The sequence below is a fragment of the Pristis pectinata genome, chromosome 3 (assembly GCF_009764475.1).
Source record: "Pristis pectinata isolate sPriPec2 chromosome 3, sPriPec2.1.pri, whole genome shotgun sequence".
Lineage (NCBI taxonomy): Eukaryota > Metazoa > Chordata > Chondrichthyes > Rhinopristiformes > Pristidae > Pristis > Pristis pectinata.
The window spans coordinates 97,355,934-97,374,219 of record NC_067407.1 but is presented as its reverse complement, the minus strand read 5'-3'; the positions used below and the strand labels follow the sequence as shown (position 1 = coordinate 97,374,219).

At 39.2% G+C, this 18,286-nt stretch overlaps 1 protein-coding gene across 3 annotated transcripts in view; it reads right to left on the bottom strand.

The window, feature by feature from the left end:
- The window catches only part of rps6ka2 (ribosomal protein S6 kinase, polypeptide 2), a 216,695-nt gene that overhangs the window by 23,276 nt on the left and 175,133 nt on the right, over window positions 1–18,286 (bottom strand). For all 3 annotated transcript variants that reach the window (XM_052011830.1, XM_052011831.1, XM_052011832.1), the window contains 4 exons: window positions 15,654–15,756; window positions 4,799–4,929; window positions 1,654–1,779; window positions 24–113 (listed from right to left, as the gene is read on the bottom strand). In XM_052011830.1, the coding sequence (XP_051867790.1) occupies window positions 24–113; window positions 1,654–1,779; window positions 4,799–4,929; window positions 15,654–15,756 (450 nt within the window). The remainder of the gene's footprint in view (window positions 1–23; window positions 114–1,653; window positions 1,780–4,798; window positions 4,930–15,653; window positions 15,757–18,286) is intronic.

Genomic DNA, 18,286 nt, shown 5'->3' with positions numbered 1-18,286 from the left:
AACAATGTAACTAATCTACTCACATCCTTCAAGGTGATAATATTTGGATGCTGTCCATATCGTAGTAAAATTTCAATTTCCTCTGATGGATCTCTTTTGCTTTTATCAATAATCTAGAAGTAACACAGTGAAAGCAATATTATTGATTGCATCCATTAAAAATTTCAGAAAATCTTCAGTATGAGCAATGTGCACTTGGATTATTTCATTTCTAATTTTTCTCCCTTTATACTGTTGTACCCTGGAGACCAGTGGCATTGGGGAATGGCTTCAGTGCAAACTTAGTAGCAAATCCACCTGTATCCATGGCAATGAAATTCCTGCTCAGAATAAAGAAAACCTGCTAAGCCTCCCATCCTTATTTGTTTTGTAGCACAGTTGGAGATATGGAAGGTTATTAATAGCAAAAGATGACAATCGTATTAACTTAATGCAGCAAAGTCTTTAATTTTAAGTGTTACCCACTCCCTATTCTCTATGATGTACAAATTTGCTCAGCTCAGTACAGTAAAAATGACGTACAAAGGCTTTGGCTCACATCTCAGTTTTTAAAAAAGAACTAAGTGAATTGAAAGTGGTGTATGGCAAATGTGACTGAAACAAAACCTGTGACCCTTTATGAATGTGTATTACATCAATTACACTTGCAAGTGAAATAAAACATTTAATGCGCATTTCCATCTCATAACTATGTACAAGTTATGCTTTACATCATCACTTTCTCATGGAGGATCCACCCTCAGAGAATATTTAAAATGAAAGTCCTGCTTATCTATCCTCATGCTACACCATATTATATCAGCTGGCAAATTATATTTGTACAAATGCAGCCACCAGGAGGACTGGGAACTATAGGTATGACTAAGTATATCTCTTTGCTTCTTTCAATGCATTTGCATTAACTAGATACAAAAAGCACCATCTGCACTAAGATGTTGAGAAGATTTCCCGATATGTGTCAAAATATTTGCATGGATCTGTGAAAGGCACATCTCAAAAACGACAGGTGCTCCATCTGCTGGTCAGCTAAAGGTTCTGATCATCGGCATGACAGATCTTCAGAAGTGTCCTTTGGTATAGAAAGGCTGTCTCATTCTCATTCAATATAATTAAAACAGCATAAAACTGAACAACACAATCTCTGTGCTGGGTCAGTTGACCTCAGCCAAATTCAATGAGCTGTAATCTCATCTCTAAATTAGGTAAGAAAATAGTTAACCAAAGTATGCATTTATGTCACTTTTCAGTGGCTCCAAGTGAAATTTGGATCTATGTGGTTACCTTTTTTAAAATCTTTGGCTAAAGACAGAGTCGGTGCAATTACCAAAATCATTGGCCAAGACTCACTCTCTATGCTTATGCACCAATAAAATGAGCTCTGCGTGGATGCTTGTGGGCAGCAAGTGTTGTGCAAACATATCCAAATGTAAATGCCAGCGTGTTCAGGACAGGAGGGAAGAAAAGTCAAGGGGGATGAAAACTCAGAAGGGTGGAGGCTTAAAGGTGGGAAGATAAAAACTGGGTCTACACCTTCACTGGCAGTCTGTCAATGCTTCTTTGATTTCCCATGGAAACCACCTGTTGGTGCATAGAGCTTCTCAAGTGTATTGAATGAGTGCAGTGTGTTTCCTATGGTGACAGATAAATGCTTACCTTCACAGCATATTCCACTGATGTGATTTTGTGAACACAACGCTTGCATACCGAGTACGACCCCACGCCAACATCTTCTTTCAACTCATATCCATCGGTGAAATGAATACTATTCCCGTGTAACTGCTGGAACAGAATTGTAAGTGAAAAGTGGGAAGTAATCATAGCACTGAAAGCAAACAGAATGATGTACTTGAAAACAGAGTCCATAATTTATCCACGAGTTTAATATAAATTAATATATTTCTAACAGTGGATACAATAACATTATCCCCATATTGATGTGTTGTTACGCTCATTTTGTAAAAATGCAGTAAAGTTGATTGGTTACGGAGTCGCTTCTGATAACTGCAACTCCAACATGCAATTAGGCAGCTGAAAATAGTCCTAAATGCCATCTCCCTGTAGATTGCACTCATTAAAGATCCCAAAGTGCACTAGAGAATCTTTGTGAATTTCAGGACCCAGGTTGCAGATGCTCAGAGCTTCCCTATGAATGAATTCATTACTCAAGCAATTTTCATCATTAGCACAGAGAGTCACAATCATAAGATCATTTTCGATGTGCAGGGCCCAACCTGATAATCCATGTTAGAAAAACACTTAATCCTGCACTACAGCATCTAATGGGAGGTTTCCCCTTAACTATTCTATCTGGAAGTTCACTCATAAGAATAATTTCTGGTAACAGGCTTGAATTTTAACTAATTTGAGCATGTGATCCAAGGCAGTTCCACTCAAGAGAGGGACAAACAAGAAACCATTACACAGGACTGTCTTTGAGCAATTAATTAAATTGTTATTGTATTAGACATTATACCAGTTATTATTTTACTCAGAGGAAGGAGTCCCAATATGGAGTGAAATAGTTACAATGAGAAAAAAATAGTCTAATTATTGGTAAGTAATGTTCTGGGTGATTTGAATGTTATTCTTGAAGGAAACATAAATATAAGTGAATGCAACCATTCAAGAATACAAACAGCCATTCCTCAGAATCAATGTCAATGAAAATAGAAGAGAAAATGCTGGAAATACTCAGTAGGTCAGGGAAGAGAATTACAGAAATTCATCCCAGTCAGTAGCATTGAACACTCTACATGACAGTGTCCATGCACTTCACTCTGCAATCAAACCTCGATTCAATTTGGAATCAAGCTTTGAAGTGGAGTATAATGCACAATCACCACTGATTAGTGCACCTAATGCTACTGAACAGAGCTGAATTTCTACATGTTAATGTTCTAGGTCAAAGATCTTACTCTTTATCTAATTTGGAATGATGCAACCGGCAAATGGCTTTTCATTGCACCCATTGGAAGGTTATCCACCTGAAAGACTAACTTTGTTTCTCTCTTTATGATGCTGTCCAACTAGCTGATCATTCACAGCAGTTTCTCTTTTTTATTTTATATTACGCCTGAAGAGGAGGTGTCTAATGATAATAGTTTGTGATACATCACAGAAAACATTTGATGCTGTAATAACAGATATAAGTGTTCCAATATTTATCAAACAGAACTGAGGGGGAGCATTCAATAGTTGAAAAATTCTCTTAGACTTTCATACCCCAATAATTAAAGTACACATCAAGTACAGCTGAGTGATATATGGTGCATCAGAACACAGAGTGAACTTGAATATGATAACACTTGACTATTATGTAATTTCCCATTTCAAATCTGTAGTAAACTTACTGAACAATTACAGTAAAGATAAAAACATAGGTTGCTAAGTTAATTGGCTACTGTAAAAGGGTGGCAGGAGAATTGGTGAGGGACTGGTAGAAGAGTTGATGGGGATACAATAGGAGAAACGAGATAAGTGTAGGATGGGTTCTTGTTGGTTAGCACTTGACTCGGGAGAAAGGCCTACTTCCTGTTGTATGATTCTATGACTTGTTATTGTGTCTCACAGAGTAATAGGATTTTGCTGCTCTAAAGAGTCTAATCGGGTGATGAATAGCTGATTGCACTTTAAAATTCAAGTTCTTTATACAGTTTAATGATAGGAAGCAGTAACCAAAGATTCTTTTGGGGAAAGATGCGTTAATTTCAAGCCAGTTTCTCACTACAGAGAAATGTAAAATGTGGCAAATGCTTTGAGTTAGAGAGCCTCTACATATTTTGAGGGAATCAATGCAGTGATTTTAAAATAAGACCATTGCTTAATATAATTGAGTTGATCTTTGCCTTTTAGCCAGTAGGGCAAACTGTCAGCAATGGATAGTCTATCTTTAATATGAAACCTGCAGCTCTGTTATCCAGAATTTTATCAAACAAGGTATCACCAGTAAAATTTTCCATTCGTACCAATTTAAAATTGACCTCAGCATTCATCATTTTTCCATTATTAAATAGTTAAAAAGCTATTGAAACCAATCGTAGCAAGGATGTACTGTCAATACTTTTGCTACTGAACAGTTTAACTGTGAACATTAATATTGTTGTTGAAGATGCCACCATTTGATATGCTAGATCATTTCAAATAGCTTCATGATTAATATCAGGATTAAAAATTAGTAGTGAGGTGTTGAAGATGTGAATTTTATAATCACATTTTAATCTATATTTGAAACCAGTGTTCTGTGCAGGAATTTAAATTTGGCAGTTTTTGGAGGTGTATATAAACATGCCATTCATGTTATGAGGTGAAAGTTTGTGGGTAATCCCATAACCTTATATTAAGTATATATTTTTAAATGATTATGTGGGGAAGGAGGAGATGCCCCTGCTCGACTGCCTGCCCTTGCACACAGCCCTGCCTATAACCTCTTTGTCTATATTTGGCTGAGAGTTCCAAAGATCTGAGTGACTTTTCAGATACATCCATTATCTCAGTGGGTAATCTGCTGGGCTACTTATTTGAGGAACAAAATAGTATTCTGCATAATATTTTTATACTAATATGGATATGAATGTTTTGGAATTATTGCATATAATATGCATTTACAAGGTTCATTTACTCACAAAATAGAAGATCAAATCAGTTGTACTGAGCAAGCTTTGTAAAAGATCCAGCGCCCTCAAATTTTAGCCTCAGGTACTATTCTGTTGTTATTTCACCTGGTACATTTTACTGAAAGTGTTGTGATCACATCAAAGAATGAATGTGGCTTTAACATTTTCACTGAGAACTGTCTGACCTGCACCATTGAATGGTCAATCAGCTGTCGAGAATCAGACTGAGTCTGCTCTTGGCCAAGGTTGGTGGCGACAAAACTGAAACCTCGGAAAAGCTGATGTGCATTGGCACTTGGAGGGACACCAGGTGAGTCTGTAAAGAGAAAACCATAAGATTAGATTGGGCAGTTGATATAGAATATAAAATATGGCTCTGATGGACTGGGCACCAAGTTGTACTGTTCAGCAAAGGCTAATGAAGATCAGTGTTGTAGTCCTGGAGCAAGCCTACACTCACTACAGACTGAATATAGAAGTTTTAAATGCAAATGGCATATAAGGGGCTTAGACTTTTATAAAGACTCATTTTCAAATGACTACCAACCAGTCTCTAAATGTTGCTCTGGAGTTATCCATTTTAGACACGCTTAAGTGGTTGAAGCAATTCCTCTGGCAATTCTTTAGCTGAAATCATGCTCTTTACGTGGACAGAATGGAGATCCCAGACAAGGCTGACATTACTGCAAAAAAGTCAAAGCCACAATCTGACTTATACAACATTGCTTTGGTACCTACTCTCAAATCATACTGTTAAACCACTGAAGCCTACTCTCAGTTATAGCTCCTGGTACTAATGGACAAATGTAGAGATGCATTCAGGTTACCTAGCTCCCTGATGCTCCTGTATTACCCTTTTGATTCTGAGAGAAACCTTAAATCTCCAGGTGTTTACCTGCATTATATAGCAATTATATTTAATTATTTAAACAGGGGTCTTAATACACAGGTAGTACAGTGACTTTCACGGGAAAATTCCAGCCAGTTATTAGTGAAGGAGCTGCTCAGAAAAGTGGGTGTGAAGGAAGTAAACCTGTGATATTTAAAATAACATTCATTGAAGTTTAATGTACCATTTGATAAGTGTAAATGAGCACTGGTCATTTTAGAGCTATAAAGTTAGAAGGAGAAACCTTGAAAGCTCATTTGGACAGCCTCCATAAAAGCATGCTGGGATTGCAAAATCAATTAACCCGCTCATGTTGTTTCAACTGAGGGCAACATATCACACAGAACTGCATGTCTAACACTGACCATATTGTTCAATGCCTAGTGCCTCAGCAGTGGGTTCAATTTTATGAATGGCTGCCACTACTTAATAAATTAGCTTCCCTCACTGTAGGCATACAAAATAGAGCTATCCAAACTAATTTCAATATCCTACTGTTTGTAACTAAGGTTATGGTACATCAGATGCATGTTTAAGTATATTTTACATTTGATGCAAGTTTTTTGCCTCTATTGCCCTTTCAGCTGTGAATTCCATACTTCCACTACCTCTAGCTGAAAAAAGTATCTGCAAACTCTAACCCTTCGACTGATTACTTGCTAGATTGCCATGTCTCAAGAAAAATTGTTTCTTTGTATCATCTATCTGGAATTCTCACAATTTTAAATATTCAATTAAATCACCCTCAGCTTCCTCTGTTTCAAAGAAAACAAGCCTTTCCAATCTTTCCTCATGGATAAAATTCCTGGCAATATCCTTGTAAATCTCCTTCCTATAATATGGTGACCAGCATTATATTCAGGAAGCTACCTGTGGCCTAACCAATGTATCATACAGTTCCAGTATGACCTTGCAACTCTGATATTCTATATCTCAGTTAATAAAGGAATAAAAGGAATAAATTCCATTTGCATCTGATGTCTTGCTGCCTTTCAGTACTCATATGCTTTTCATTATCCACCCGTCTCCAACTCACACCTAATATTAAATTTTTTCATGCTATGGTTATTTTTAGCAAGCTTTTCCCTTATTATTTACTAACTCAGGCTGATTTCTCATCACTAAATCTAAAATGTAATGTTGTCCTTTTTTTTGTTTCAAGAACATGCAGTTACAGAAGATTGCAGCCTCCGGAACTTGCGTGGTTTTATTTCTCCCTGTCTGAATGAATCTAATATCTGCCACTGTAGACACTCGGATTTTTCAACAAGCTTTTCTGATCTCCTTGTTCATGCATCCCACTACTTTACTGGGGCCACCTAAAGGTTTTGAGGCAGCTTCCACCAAATTCTAACATTTTTTTCTTTAGTTCTACTTGAGTGCTTCTACTGCTTGCTCCCTTTTATTCAACTCTTGTAATAGTATCTTTTTCCAATAAACTTTTTACCTTGAACCCCAAATCTCAGCACCAAGTAGTTGCACTGTTCACCCCAGCCTGCCCAATACAGCCCTCACAAGCAGCCTCTGCACAATTCTTTCATTGCTGGATTCAGGCCAGGTTCCCGTACAGCCGCAGGCAATGTTAGGGAGGGCAGAGACAAAGAGGACTGGAGTTCTTGCCTAGTGCCTGACACTGCAGCCCTGTCAGCTGTGCATCTCTCCATATATATTGCTATGATGATCCATTTAGTACTGATTCCACTAGTGCTCTTTCTCCTGGGAACACCTCTTGGCCACTAAGGGAGATAATAATGCATAGAAATCTCTCTATTCCCTCCACCAAGGCCTCCAATGCAGCAAACAAAAACTACAGACCCTATACACTGCTGTGTTGGTCCAGTCTTCTACTGAGTCATGATCACCTCCACAATTATTTTCACCATTTGTTGCAGCCATAATGCGTCTGCTCTTTAACAGGCAGGCTTTCAGCAATTCAGGCTAGCTTGGACTGATTCTAGTCTTTCATATAATTTTGTCCCTGCTGATGTGCGAGGGCAAGCAATAGCTAAGGCTGTCTAATTGCAGGAATCATTACAATGAACAGCAGCACAAATTTAGCATGTTGCCTCCACTGGGCCAAATGGATTCATTGTGCATTGTGATCCCTGCCTGCTTCTGGCCAATATCCAATTGAACTCCCAAGCTGTTCTTGAGTGTGCTTTCCTAGTTTAAAAGGCCAGTTTCCCAAAGGTAATTTATAACTTAAGGATTGCTTGCTTTTGATGTAGCTGTAATAAACCTTGAGAAGTTGCCAACATTGCTGGAGGGGAAATTAAGTAGGAAGCAGGCTTAACGAGGCTGTTATAAGCCCCCCACATTCACTTAGTGATCTCAGAGCAAAAGGAGGGGAAAGTTCAAGTCTCTGCCTCCCAGATACTCCCTGACATTTCTTATACCACATGTTTAAGATGAAGGTTCCTAGGGGAATGTTCCTGCTCACCATCCAAAACTCATCTCCCAGCTGAGTGGAGGAGGCAGACATTGGTCGCACAGGATATTAAAGACTCCCAAATAGGGAGATGATCTTCATGAGCAGCATATGCAAAATGATATTTCTAAAACTAAATGACCCTCTCCATGCTGCAATCCTTCACAACAACATTATACACCAATAATCAGTCAGGAATACCCAGATGACACAAAATCCCCTCACATTCTGAGCTACAATGAGTACAATAAATGAATGAAAAGATCCTACTCTGATTACTTTGATGGTTTGCAATAGATTTCCCGATGAGTGAAGTCTCACTAAAGAACTCAGACCTTCATTGTGAAGATCTGCACTCTTGAGGTGTGAAATATGGTGCACAGATCACCCGACACATCTTGAGAGGACATGAAATTTCTTTCCTTATTACTCGGGGATTTGTTGTCTTGGAAAAGAGAACTGAGGCTTTCTCTTGCCAGGCTCTTCTCCTGGTCCCCTGACACAGAGGATGTCCTTGCTAGCATGCATCCACTTAACCAGAAATTGCATATCCCTGTGAGCGAATGTGTGTGCTATCTCTTTCTCTGCAGTCTCTGTCTCCTCCATGGAAGCCAGAGCACAGATCTCTCAGTGACTGTCATGGCATTGGAGCTTAAAGACTGACACCTAATTGCTCTGCAGCAAAGTGTCAGGAATTGGGTGAGGCCCCATCAGTAATTGCACAGATCCTCCAGTGCTTGGGTCTGGGTGTAAATGGCCCTATTGCTGCTTCAAACTGGATTTTGGCCAATTTTGCAATTTTTTTGAAGGACTCAGTTGAGCATTAGCACTACACCCAAAAAAATAGGTGCACAGAAATAGGTTCAAAACTCTGGTTAGACTACACTTAGAGTACTGTGTCCAGTTCTGGTTGCCTCATTATAGGAAGGATATGGAGGCGTTGGAGAGGGTGCAGAGGAGATTTACCAGGATGCTGTCTGGATTAGAGAGTATGGTTTAGGAGGAGAGACTAAAGAAACTAGGGCTTTACTCATTGGAGAGCAGGAGGATGTGGGGAGACATGATAGAGGTATACAAAATATTAAGAGGAATAGATAGAGTGAACAGCCAGTGCCTCTTTCCCAGGGCACCAATGCTCAATACAAGAGGGCATGGCTTTAAGGTAATGGGTGGGAAGTTCAAGGGAGATGTCAGATGGAGGTTTTTCACCCAGAGAGTGGTTGGCTCATGGAATGCGCTGCCTGGGGTGGTGCTGGAGGCTGATACGTTGGTCAAGTTCAAGAGATTGTTAGATAAGCATATGGAGGAATTTAAAATAGAGGGATATGTGGGAGGAAGGGATTAGACTGTTTTAGGTATGGTTTGAAGGTCGGCACGACATGGTGGGCTGAAGGACCTGTATTGTGCTGTATTGTTCTATGGTTCTATGGTTCAATCCAGTTTCAAGGCATATAAATCGACAATGGAACGTTCATTGAATGTTGCTTTTTGTTTTGCGATTGTTGACAAGATGATGATATGCTGGTCAGTAAAAGATAAAGCATGAGGAAGGTGGGACTGTTGGTGAGTCAGTAGCTGTGGCTGAGGCTACTGATATTGTTGGTTTGTAGCATAAGGGGATGACTATATTGCATTCCCTTAGGGCAACTAACATCCTTTCTTAGGTAAGCAGACCAAAACTGTACACAAAACTCCTGATGCCATCAGGTCGATAATTCCTTGTCTTTTCTCTTCTCTTCTTTTAAACAGTGGGATCATTTTTGCTACTCTCCAATCCACAGGAACAATTCCATAATCTATAGCATGATAACCACAGCACCTCAATTCAGACCAGAAGGTCAACACTGGGCTTCTAATCACCTGTCACTTATTCTCCACCCCATTCCCACTCTGACCTCTCTGCTTCGGCCTTCTACAATGCTCCAACAATGTCCAATGTAAGCTCTAGGAACAGCACTTCATCTCTGTCTGGCTCAATATTGAATTTAACAATGTCAAGAAACCACCTTATCTTTTTCTCTCTGTAGATATGTCTATATTTTCTGTTTCAATCTATTTCCTTCTTTTTCCCCTCTTTTCTCTAATTGTTGGTTTATAAACTAATTGCTATCTTGACAATTTGTCCTGATGTCTCCTCTGTTCTCTCCACCCTCCCACTGTCTGCAACTTAAGGCACATTTGCTTTTGCACTTTTCCAGAACTGATGAAAGATCTTTGACCTGAAATGTCAACTATGTTTCTCTCCCCATGAACACTGCTCAACCTGCTTAGTGCTTCCAGCATTACAATATCTCCTGATTACAGTAGGAAATAGATTTGTTGCTGTGCATCAAGATTTAAGCTTACAGCAATTCTACAGCCCAGCATATACTCTACTAATTTGGTGGAAGCAATGGTTAATTCAGCATACGTGGGATAGATTCCAGGAGACATAATTATCTGCAGTTCAGCTCCACAGCAGGGGAGGTCAAATGTAAAACTTCTGTTCGATTTCCATGCAAATCTTGTGGATTCATTTGGAATGTTGAGATTAATTTTAAGCATAAGAACTACTAAGCATTAATCAAATGCACTGTGCAATCACACACACAAACATATTCATATATAGTATATATATTAGTTCAGCATTGTTCAAACCAGAACTAAATGTCTTAATTTAGCACTAAAATGCTCATTACCATCTGCACTCTTATTTGTTGGATGAGCGAGGTGTATTGGAATAAAATTAGAAATAGGAGCAGAGTAAGTCATGAGATCACTGGAGCTTGCTCTGCCATTCACTAAAGTGATGGCTGTTCCAATTGTGAAATCAACTCCACATTCCTGCCCAATCCCAACAACCTCAATATTCCATAAAGCCTTTCCACAAATGTTAGGATTTTAGGATAAAAGTAGATTCCTTCATCTGGTGAACTTATATTTATAAAAGCGCCTCTACACTATCAAGACATTCATTAACTGCTATACAATTAATAAATTGCTTTTGAAATGTACTCACTTTATCATGTGTCTGGGCAGCCTGATGGCGTATCCTGATAAATACACATGATTATGGTCGTGACTAGATATCCCTCAAGCTTTCATCTGGAGGGAGGACAGCATAATGAGGGAAGACTTCAGCCTTGTACTTGGGCTGTGTCTTCATCTGCCTCTTCACTGATCAATATGGAGAAATAGCTGATGCCATCAGTGAAATGTTGCAAACTCTGGGAAACATCACCCTCAAGAATTCATCCAGATGTTCATGGTCTTGCCAAGTACTGCTCACATTTCATCGTCCCGATGTCTTCTTGAAAATTGGTGCTGATGGTAGTATTGGACTTCAGTGTGAGATCCATAAGACTGAGGTCCTCTCTGATGAACCTCAGAATCTCCAAGTGATAGTGAAGCTCATCCTGCTCTGTTTTTCAGCAGGGATCCCAAAATGCAGGTCTATGTGTTAATGTGAAAGCTATGGCCAGCAAGGGGCAATGAAGGAAGAACCGGCACATTTTTTAAAAAACCTGCAACGGTCAGGAAGGCCAGTTAACTTACATTGTCTGCGCTGAACTACTATCATTGAAGAGCACCTGAAGATTCAAGAAAGTGGCAACAGCCACCACCCTCCACAAAATGCATTTTAGAGCTAACTCCTATCCTGCTCAGTGTCTCCATCATGAAATTATTCAGCTGCAACTTCTTGATGATTCCTGCCTGTTTCTTGTATTTGTCAGCAAACTTTCTTTTCCAGGCCATACTATCTGTACAATCTTTCCATTACCTTTGTAAGCAGCTTTAAATCCTGCAGGTACACCAGGTCTCGACTTTAGATCAAATATTTCTAGGTTTCTCCTTCTCCCCTTCCCCACCCTTCCTGACTATTGGAAGGCTCCTTCTCATGTATTTTCTCCTCCCTTGTACTTCAAAACCATTACAAGTTATATTTACACATCTCCCTTGCTTCTGCTCATCTTAATGAAATAACCCTGCAAAAGTGCAAAGTTGGTGTGACAGCATGCTGCTGAATGCAATCCACTCAACCTTGGGCAACATACAAAGTGCTGGAGGAACGCAGCAGGTCAGGCAGCATCTATGGAGGGAAATGGACAGTTGAGGTTTCGGGTCGAGATCTTTCATCTGGACTAAAAGATAGAGGGGAGATAGCCTGTATATAGAGGGGAGATAGCCAGTATCTCCACTCTATCTTTCAGTCCAGATGAAAGATCTCAACCCAAAATGTTGTCTTTCCGTTTCCATCCATTGATGCTCCAGTGTTTCTTGTGTTGCTCCAGATTCCAGCACCTGCAGTCACTTGTGTCTCCACTCAATCTTGAGTCAGACAGTGCAATATGGTGTTTGAATCTCAGATCCAAGGTTTTTTGAAAACTTCTGTTATGAAATTCAAAGTCTGTGGTATAGAAGGGGATGCAAATGTAGAAGAGAGGTGACTAGAGAGAATGAGTAGGAGTGGCTGGATATTGTACAGATTGGCAGGATATGAATAGTGATGTGCTTGGATCTGAGCTTGGACCAGTTTTGTCTTTTTATATATAAACATCCAGAAGACTGGCCTGTGAGGTGTGAGGATATATTTGATATCAGGAGCCAATAATAAAGAAAAATGCAAGGGAACTGACAGGTTAATAGATTATTCAGATAAGGCAGTAGATACATTTCTGTGCAGAGATATGTGGAGTAGTACACTTCTTGGCAAAGAACAATGGAAGGTTGAAACGTTCTCTTTACCTCATTTAAGTGGCTGTTAATGGCTTGATGGGAAATGTTTGCAAACTACTGAACAGTGGGAGACTTCACAATTACACCCAATTCTGCCTTCAGGAATATTCACAACCTGAGGGATCTTGAGACAGTTTTCCTTTTGGTCACTTTTCCTCTTCTTAACCTGGGGCTAATTGAAGTGTTTCTACAATTGCAGAACAAATCCAGAACAAAATAAATCAACAAATAATGCAGAAGATAAAAATGCACTGACAAACATATACACTCGAAATTGTTCCTGTGTGATATTGACTGGGTCTCCTGTGTTCAAGAACTATGAGATTCTACACAGTCCTGTTCCTAGACAGATTTTCCTCCAGTTCCATTCAGCTGTTAATCGCCATTGCTTTAGCTTGGAGTCTATTTCACAGACCAGCATTTCAAAGAAAAGGGAGAAGGGGAGGGTTGCTTGGTTGAAAATTTTCTAATTTCAGATTGTGCAAATATTGTTGCTTTCATTTAGTTCTGTGCCTTAAATTTAAAAGCAATGACTTGCTTGGTCTCCATTCTAAACTACCTTACCACTTCAAATAGTTGAATTTTAATTGGTTAGATTAAGTTACCATATTAACTTCCTTGACTCAGCCAAAAAGATACATGTTGTTTTGAAGCATTTCCTCACAATGAAAGGACGCAAAAGCACAATAAACACTTCTATTGTGCGATGCTGACCAGGAATTTTGTTCAGTGCTTGTTATAATTAAGATAATCTGGATAATTTACTGTTGCAGAATGCCAAAATACCCTGTTCCTTTAACAAACTTGAGGTATATTCAATTGCTCCCAGGACTGAGAAAAGCAGCAAGAGTTAGTTGGTGAAATCTCTATCATTGTCCTGCTGGAAGTCAGCAAACACTGCTTATTAGGCTTACATCCAAAAGCTCTCCATATCCTTAATTAGTACTGATTAGTTTTTGTTGAGTTGATGTGTTGATTCAAATTCCCAAATCATCGTCTTGCTAAGATTAATACATAATAAGTTGCCACAATATACTGGAGTTCACCTCCCACCCAAGTGGAACATATGACAGTAGTTACCAATGTACACTCAATGGTTAGTGCATAACACTGATGTTAGGAGCTTGTGAGTGGACCATCTACATCCTCTTAGCCACAGCTGGGAGTGAGCAAGCAATAGACAGAAAATGGGGAGTAAAAGTGAATGAGTAATTGAAGATATTTTATGGACATTAAGCCTGTGCATGCTGACTGCTGTTAATACAAATATTGAAAAAGTGTCAGTCCGCAGGAGCGACCATGTGCTCCCGGTTACCTGTCACTTTAATTCTCCCTCCCACCCCCACCCCCTGCACTGTTACAACAAGGCCGAACACCAGCCTGAGGAACAGCACCTCCTCTTCCCTCTGGGCACGTTGCAGCCTTCCAGACTTAATATTGAATTCTATAACTTCAAGTAACTTGATGTCTCTCTGTATCAGTCATTGATGTGTAATACTGGCTCAGCTTGTTTGTTTTTATTTCACTTTTTAATTCTTATTTTTTCTCTGGAAGTGGAGGACTTCACTGATGTAGCTCTATAAAACTCTGGTTAGACCACACTTGGAGTATTGTGTCCAGTTCTGGTCACCTCATTATAGGGAGGATGTGAAAGCGTTGGAAAGGGTGCAGAGGAGATTTACCAGGATGCTGCCTGGTTTAGAGAGTATGCATTATGAGGAGAGACTAAGGGAGCTCGGTCTTTACTCTTTGGAGAGAAGGAGGATGAGAGGAGACATGATAGAGGTGTACAAAATATTAAGAGGAATAGATTGAGTGGACAGCCAGCACCTCTTTCCCAGGGCCCCAATGCTCAATACAAGAGGGCATGGCTTTAAAGTAATAGGTGGGAAGTTCAAGGGAGGTTTTTTACCCAGAGAGTGGTTGGGGCATGGAATGCGCTGCCTGGGGCAGTGGTGGAGGCAGGTACATTGGTCAAATTCAAGAGATTACTAGATAAGCATATGGAGGAATTTAAAATAGAGCGATATGTGGGAGGAAGGGGTTAGGTAGTCTTAGGCGAGGTTTAAAGGTCGGCACAACATTGTGGGCCGAAGGGCCTGTATTGTGCCGTACTGTTCTATGTTCTATATCTGATTTACTTCGTGAAAGGATACAAGTAATCTCTTCTTGCACAAAACATTAATTTTAAAAAGATCTATAAATGTACATTAGAGTTCCTCATAACATATCAGAGCAGATTTTTCTAATTGGTTACAAGGATGCAAAGGCAATACTAATGATTAGAAATATGAACAGAGGCATATTATACCTAACTTTCACCCATTCAGTACTGATTCAATTGTGCTTAGTGCTGACACTAGATGTCTCCATCAGTTTGTTAATAGCAGAATTATCCACTGATGCAATTTAACATTGGTGCTGCTCCTGCTGTGCTGCTCAGATATCTACTCAACCAAATAAAAACTGCATCCAGGTCTATTTGGGCACATAGTTTATAAATGCACATTCATAGTATTTTTATAGTTTCATTTTTGAGACTTTTCCTGAATTCTGTTCCTTATCTTACCCAGCAGGTTTAATTAATATTAGGCTTTTTGACATATCCATTTTTATTTGCTATGCCCTTAGTGTTGAAATAACATTTTACTTATGGTCTAAGAAAAAAAATGTTCTTCACCTGTTCACTATAATGAGTGACCAGAAGGTGTAGGTTCCTGGTCATAGCTCATTTAAATCAGGACATTTCAACTTACCTGCCAGGAGAGAAAATGCTTCATATGTGTCAGATACCCATCTTACACTGTGCCTGCTTTCACTCTTGACTGACTTAATAGACAAAAAAGTCCTGCCTTACAGGTTAGCCAACATTTATCCTCATTATATAAAACAGCTGCAGATTCAGTAACACTCATTTTGTACTATCGTATGAAGTCAAAATTACCCCTTGTGTTTAGTGGGTGGAGTTCAGCTGAGCAATTCAAAGACCTACAAAAAAACCACTAACCTGTTGGTGTCCTTGATGTGAATTCAGGATCAAAGTGGAATGTATCCTCTGGTCTCCCTACAGCTGGTTTAAATGGTGGTTTGATTTCCTTCCTGTATAATTTCTGTTGACAAATAATATATTTTGGTTACTCAAGACTAAGTAGGATAAATTTTAGTTTCTACTGTTCTTGGATACAATGATTAATACCTTTTCATTAAAGTTCACTGTGCCTTTTTAGCAGAGTAATTGATCTGTAAAATACACATTCTTTAGCGCTGTGGGACAACGCATAGAGAAGACTAAAAATATGTTTCATGGCAACTTCGACTTAACCTTACAATTCCCTTTTACCCTTTATTGTATTCAGTATTTGCTGCTAATCTACTGCAGAAAGGTGTTAGGTATTATATAACTACAAAGTCAAATACTGTCAAATCCAACAAAACACTTCTTATTATGATTTCATCTATTTCACTGCACTCATTTTATTGCCTTCAAATGAGAAAGAACACTTGAAAGGGAAACTTGTTGTCTTTCAGATAAATGGTAGACTACAAAAGTAATAAAGGTAAGCCAGTTACGGAGGGTCTTATGGTTATCTTACATTGCCTATTTTATTCTTCCCATGCAACCCTCCAAATGCCAGTCTCCTTTCCTGCAGTCAGACAGTGGTTGAAATGAGCAAAATAGGGATCCAGATGGTTCTTATGACTTAATTGGTATTTAATTAGCTCTGGCATCTCAAGGGATACTTATGTTGATAATATTCTGAACCTGACCAAAACCAAGGCTTTTACCTATACCTGATTTACCATAACAATGCTCTTTTCCCAGAAGTTCAGCTGTGATTATGCACCTTCGCTGGCAGCATGCCTGACTATGAAGCACTGTCCTTTTTCATCCTTTAATTTTGCCTCTAACAAGTATTTGGATATAATTAGGGAACAATTGGCAGCATTGAGTTACAATGCTGGATATGCTAATGAAAATCTTTATTGACAATCCCTGTGGGCTATTTCCTTCTCTACTTACCATTTAAACATTGCAAGTTCTAATTCTCTCTCATGTTTTTGGACTAGCAAATAAAAGAAACAGGCAACAAGTAAAAGCTAAATGCTGGGGAAATCCTTTGACTTGCCCCAAAGCATCAATCCAAATTAGAAACTGAAGTCTTGAAATTGAGATTGAATCGATTATCTTCCTTTCCTCATCTAACTGTACCAAGTTAATATCATTATGATCCACTAAAGTGCAGAACTATAAATATGATATAAAACAGTGCACTTAAGTACTTCAGTGTTCCAGTTTAACCATAGAATATTTCTCTTAAAATAATTAGCCTGAATTTTCTGAGTGGGAACATGGCCAACATCTACTTTTGCTTGGAGACACAAGAGACTGCAGAGGCTGGCACCTGGAGCAAAAAAATAAACTGCTGCAAGAACTCAGCAGGTCAAGGAGCATCTAAAGAGGTAAAGGGATGGTTGACGTTTTGGGTTGAGACCCTGCATCAGGACTTAAAGTGTAGAGGGAAGACAGCCAATATATAGAAGTGAGAAGGAGGTGAGACAGAGGCTGGTAGGTGATAGGCAGAACCAGATAAAAGAGGGATGATGAGTAATGGACCTGGTTGGAGGAGATGCACGTGAACCTCTCTCTCACCTGGAAGGGCTATTTAGGTCCATGGATGATGGTGAGGGAGTAGGTGTAGGGGCAGGTGTTGAACTTCCTATGCTTGCAAGGGAAAGTGTCAGGGGACAGGGAGAGGTGGGTGGAAAGGAATGAGTAGACCAGGGAGTCACAGAGAGATTGGTGCCTGTCAAAATCAGAAAGTGGAGAGAGGGGAAGATCTGGCTGGCGGTGGGATCACATTAGAGCTGGTGAAAATGGTGAAGCATTCTCCAGGAAATAAAAAACATGGGGACAAAATGAAAGGTAAGTATATTTCTTTGCTAATCCAAAAAAATTTACAAACTGCATTTTGTATCAGAGCTCATGATCAAGGGGCTTTAATCTAACATATCAAAGTCAAGAAACCTTCAGTTTAAGTTAGATGAGATAGCATTGCAATTCCAGTGGCAGAATGCCCGAAAACACCCATTAATATTAATGCCAAACCTGGGAACAAGGATTTCTCTGACACTAATGAGTGACATTTATTTCTCTATATTGTTTATGAAAATATGACATTTTCTTAAATAATTAAGAGCAGAAGACAACTTGACAAAATCACTGCACATCATGAAAGGCAAAATCATAGAGCAGAAATTCACTCATTATCAAGTAACTTGCGAACCCATGTCTGCCTCTGCGAAGGGCACCTATACTTACCTTGATGCTGTGCTACTATTACACTAAGGAGTGAGGAGATCTCCCAGAATAGAACCCCTAAAGCTTATCTGTTGAAATTATAAAAACATGAAAAAATGGAACAAAGATATAAACATGTATGAATCTTGATGCTGGGTTTTTAACAACTTGGACTGAGTGCATAAAAATTAATTGCAAATACTGACAAGGAGAACATAAATCTTAATTTAAAGGACTAATAATGTCCCCAGATTTTTACTGATTTGACTGAAATCCACATTTACTGGCTAAGCTTTGGCAACCATTTCTCCCAACAGAGGTCAGTGATGGTGCAGCACCTT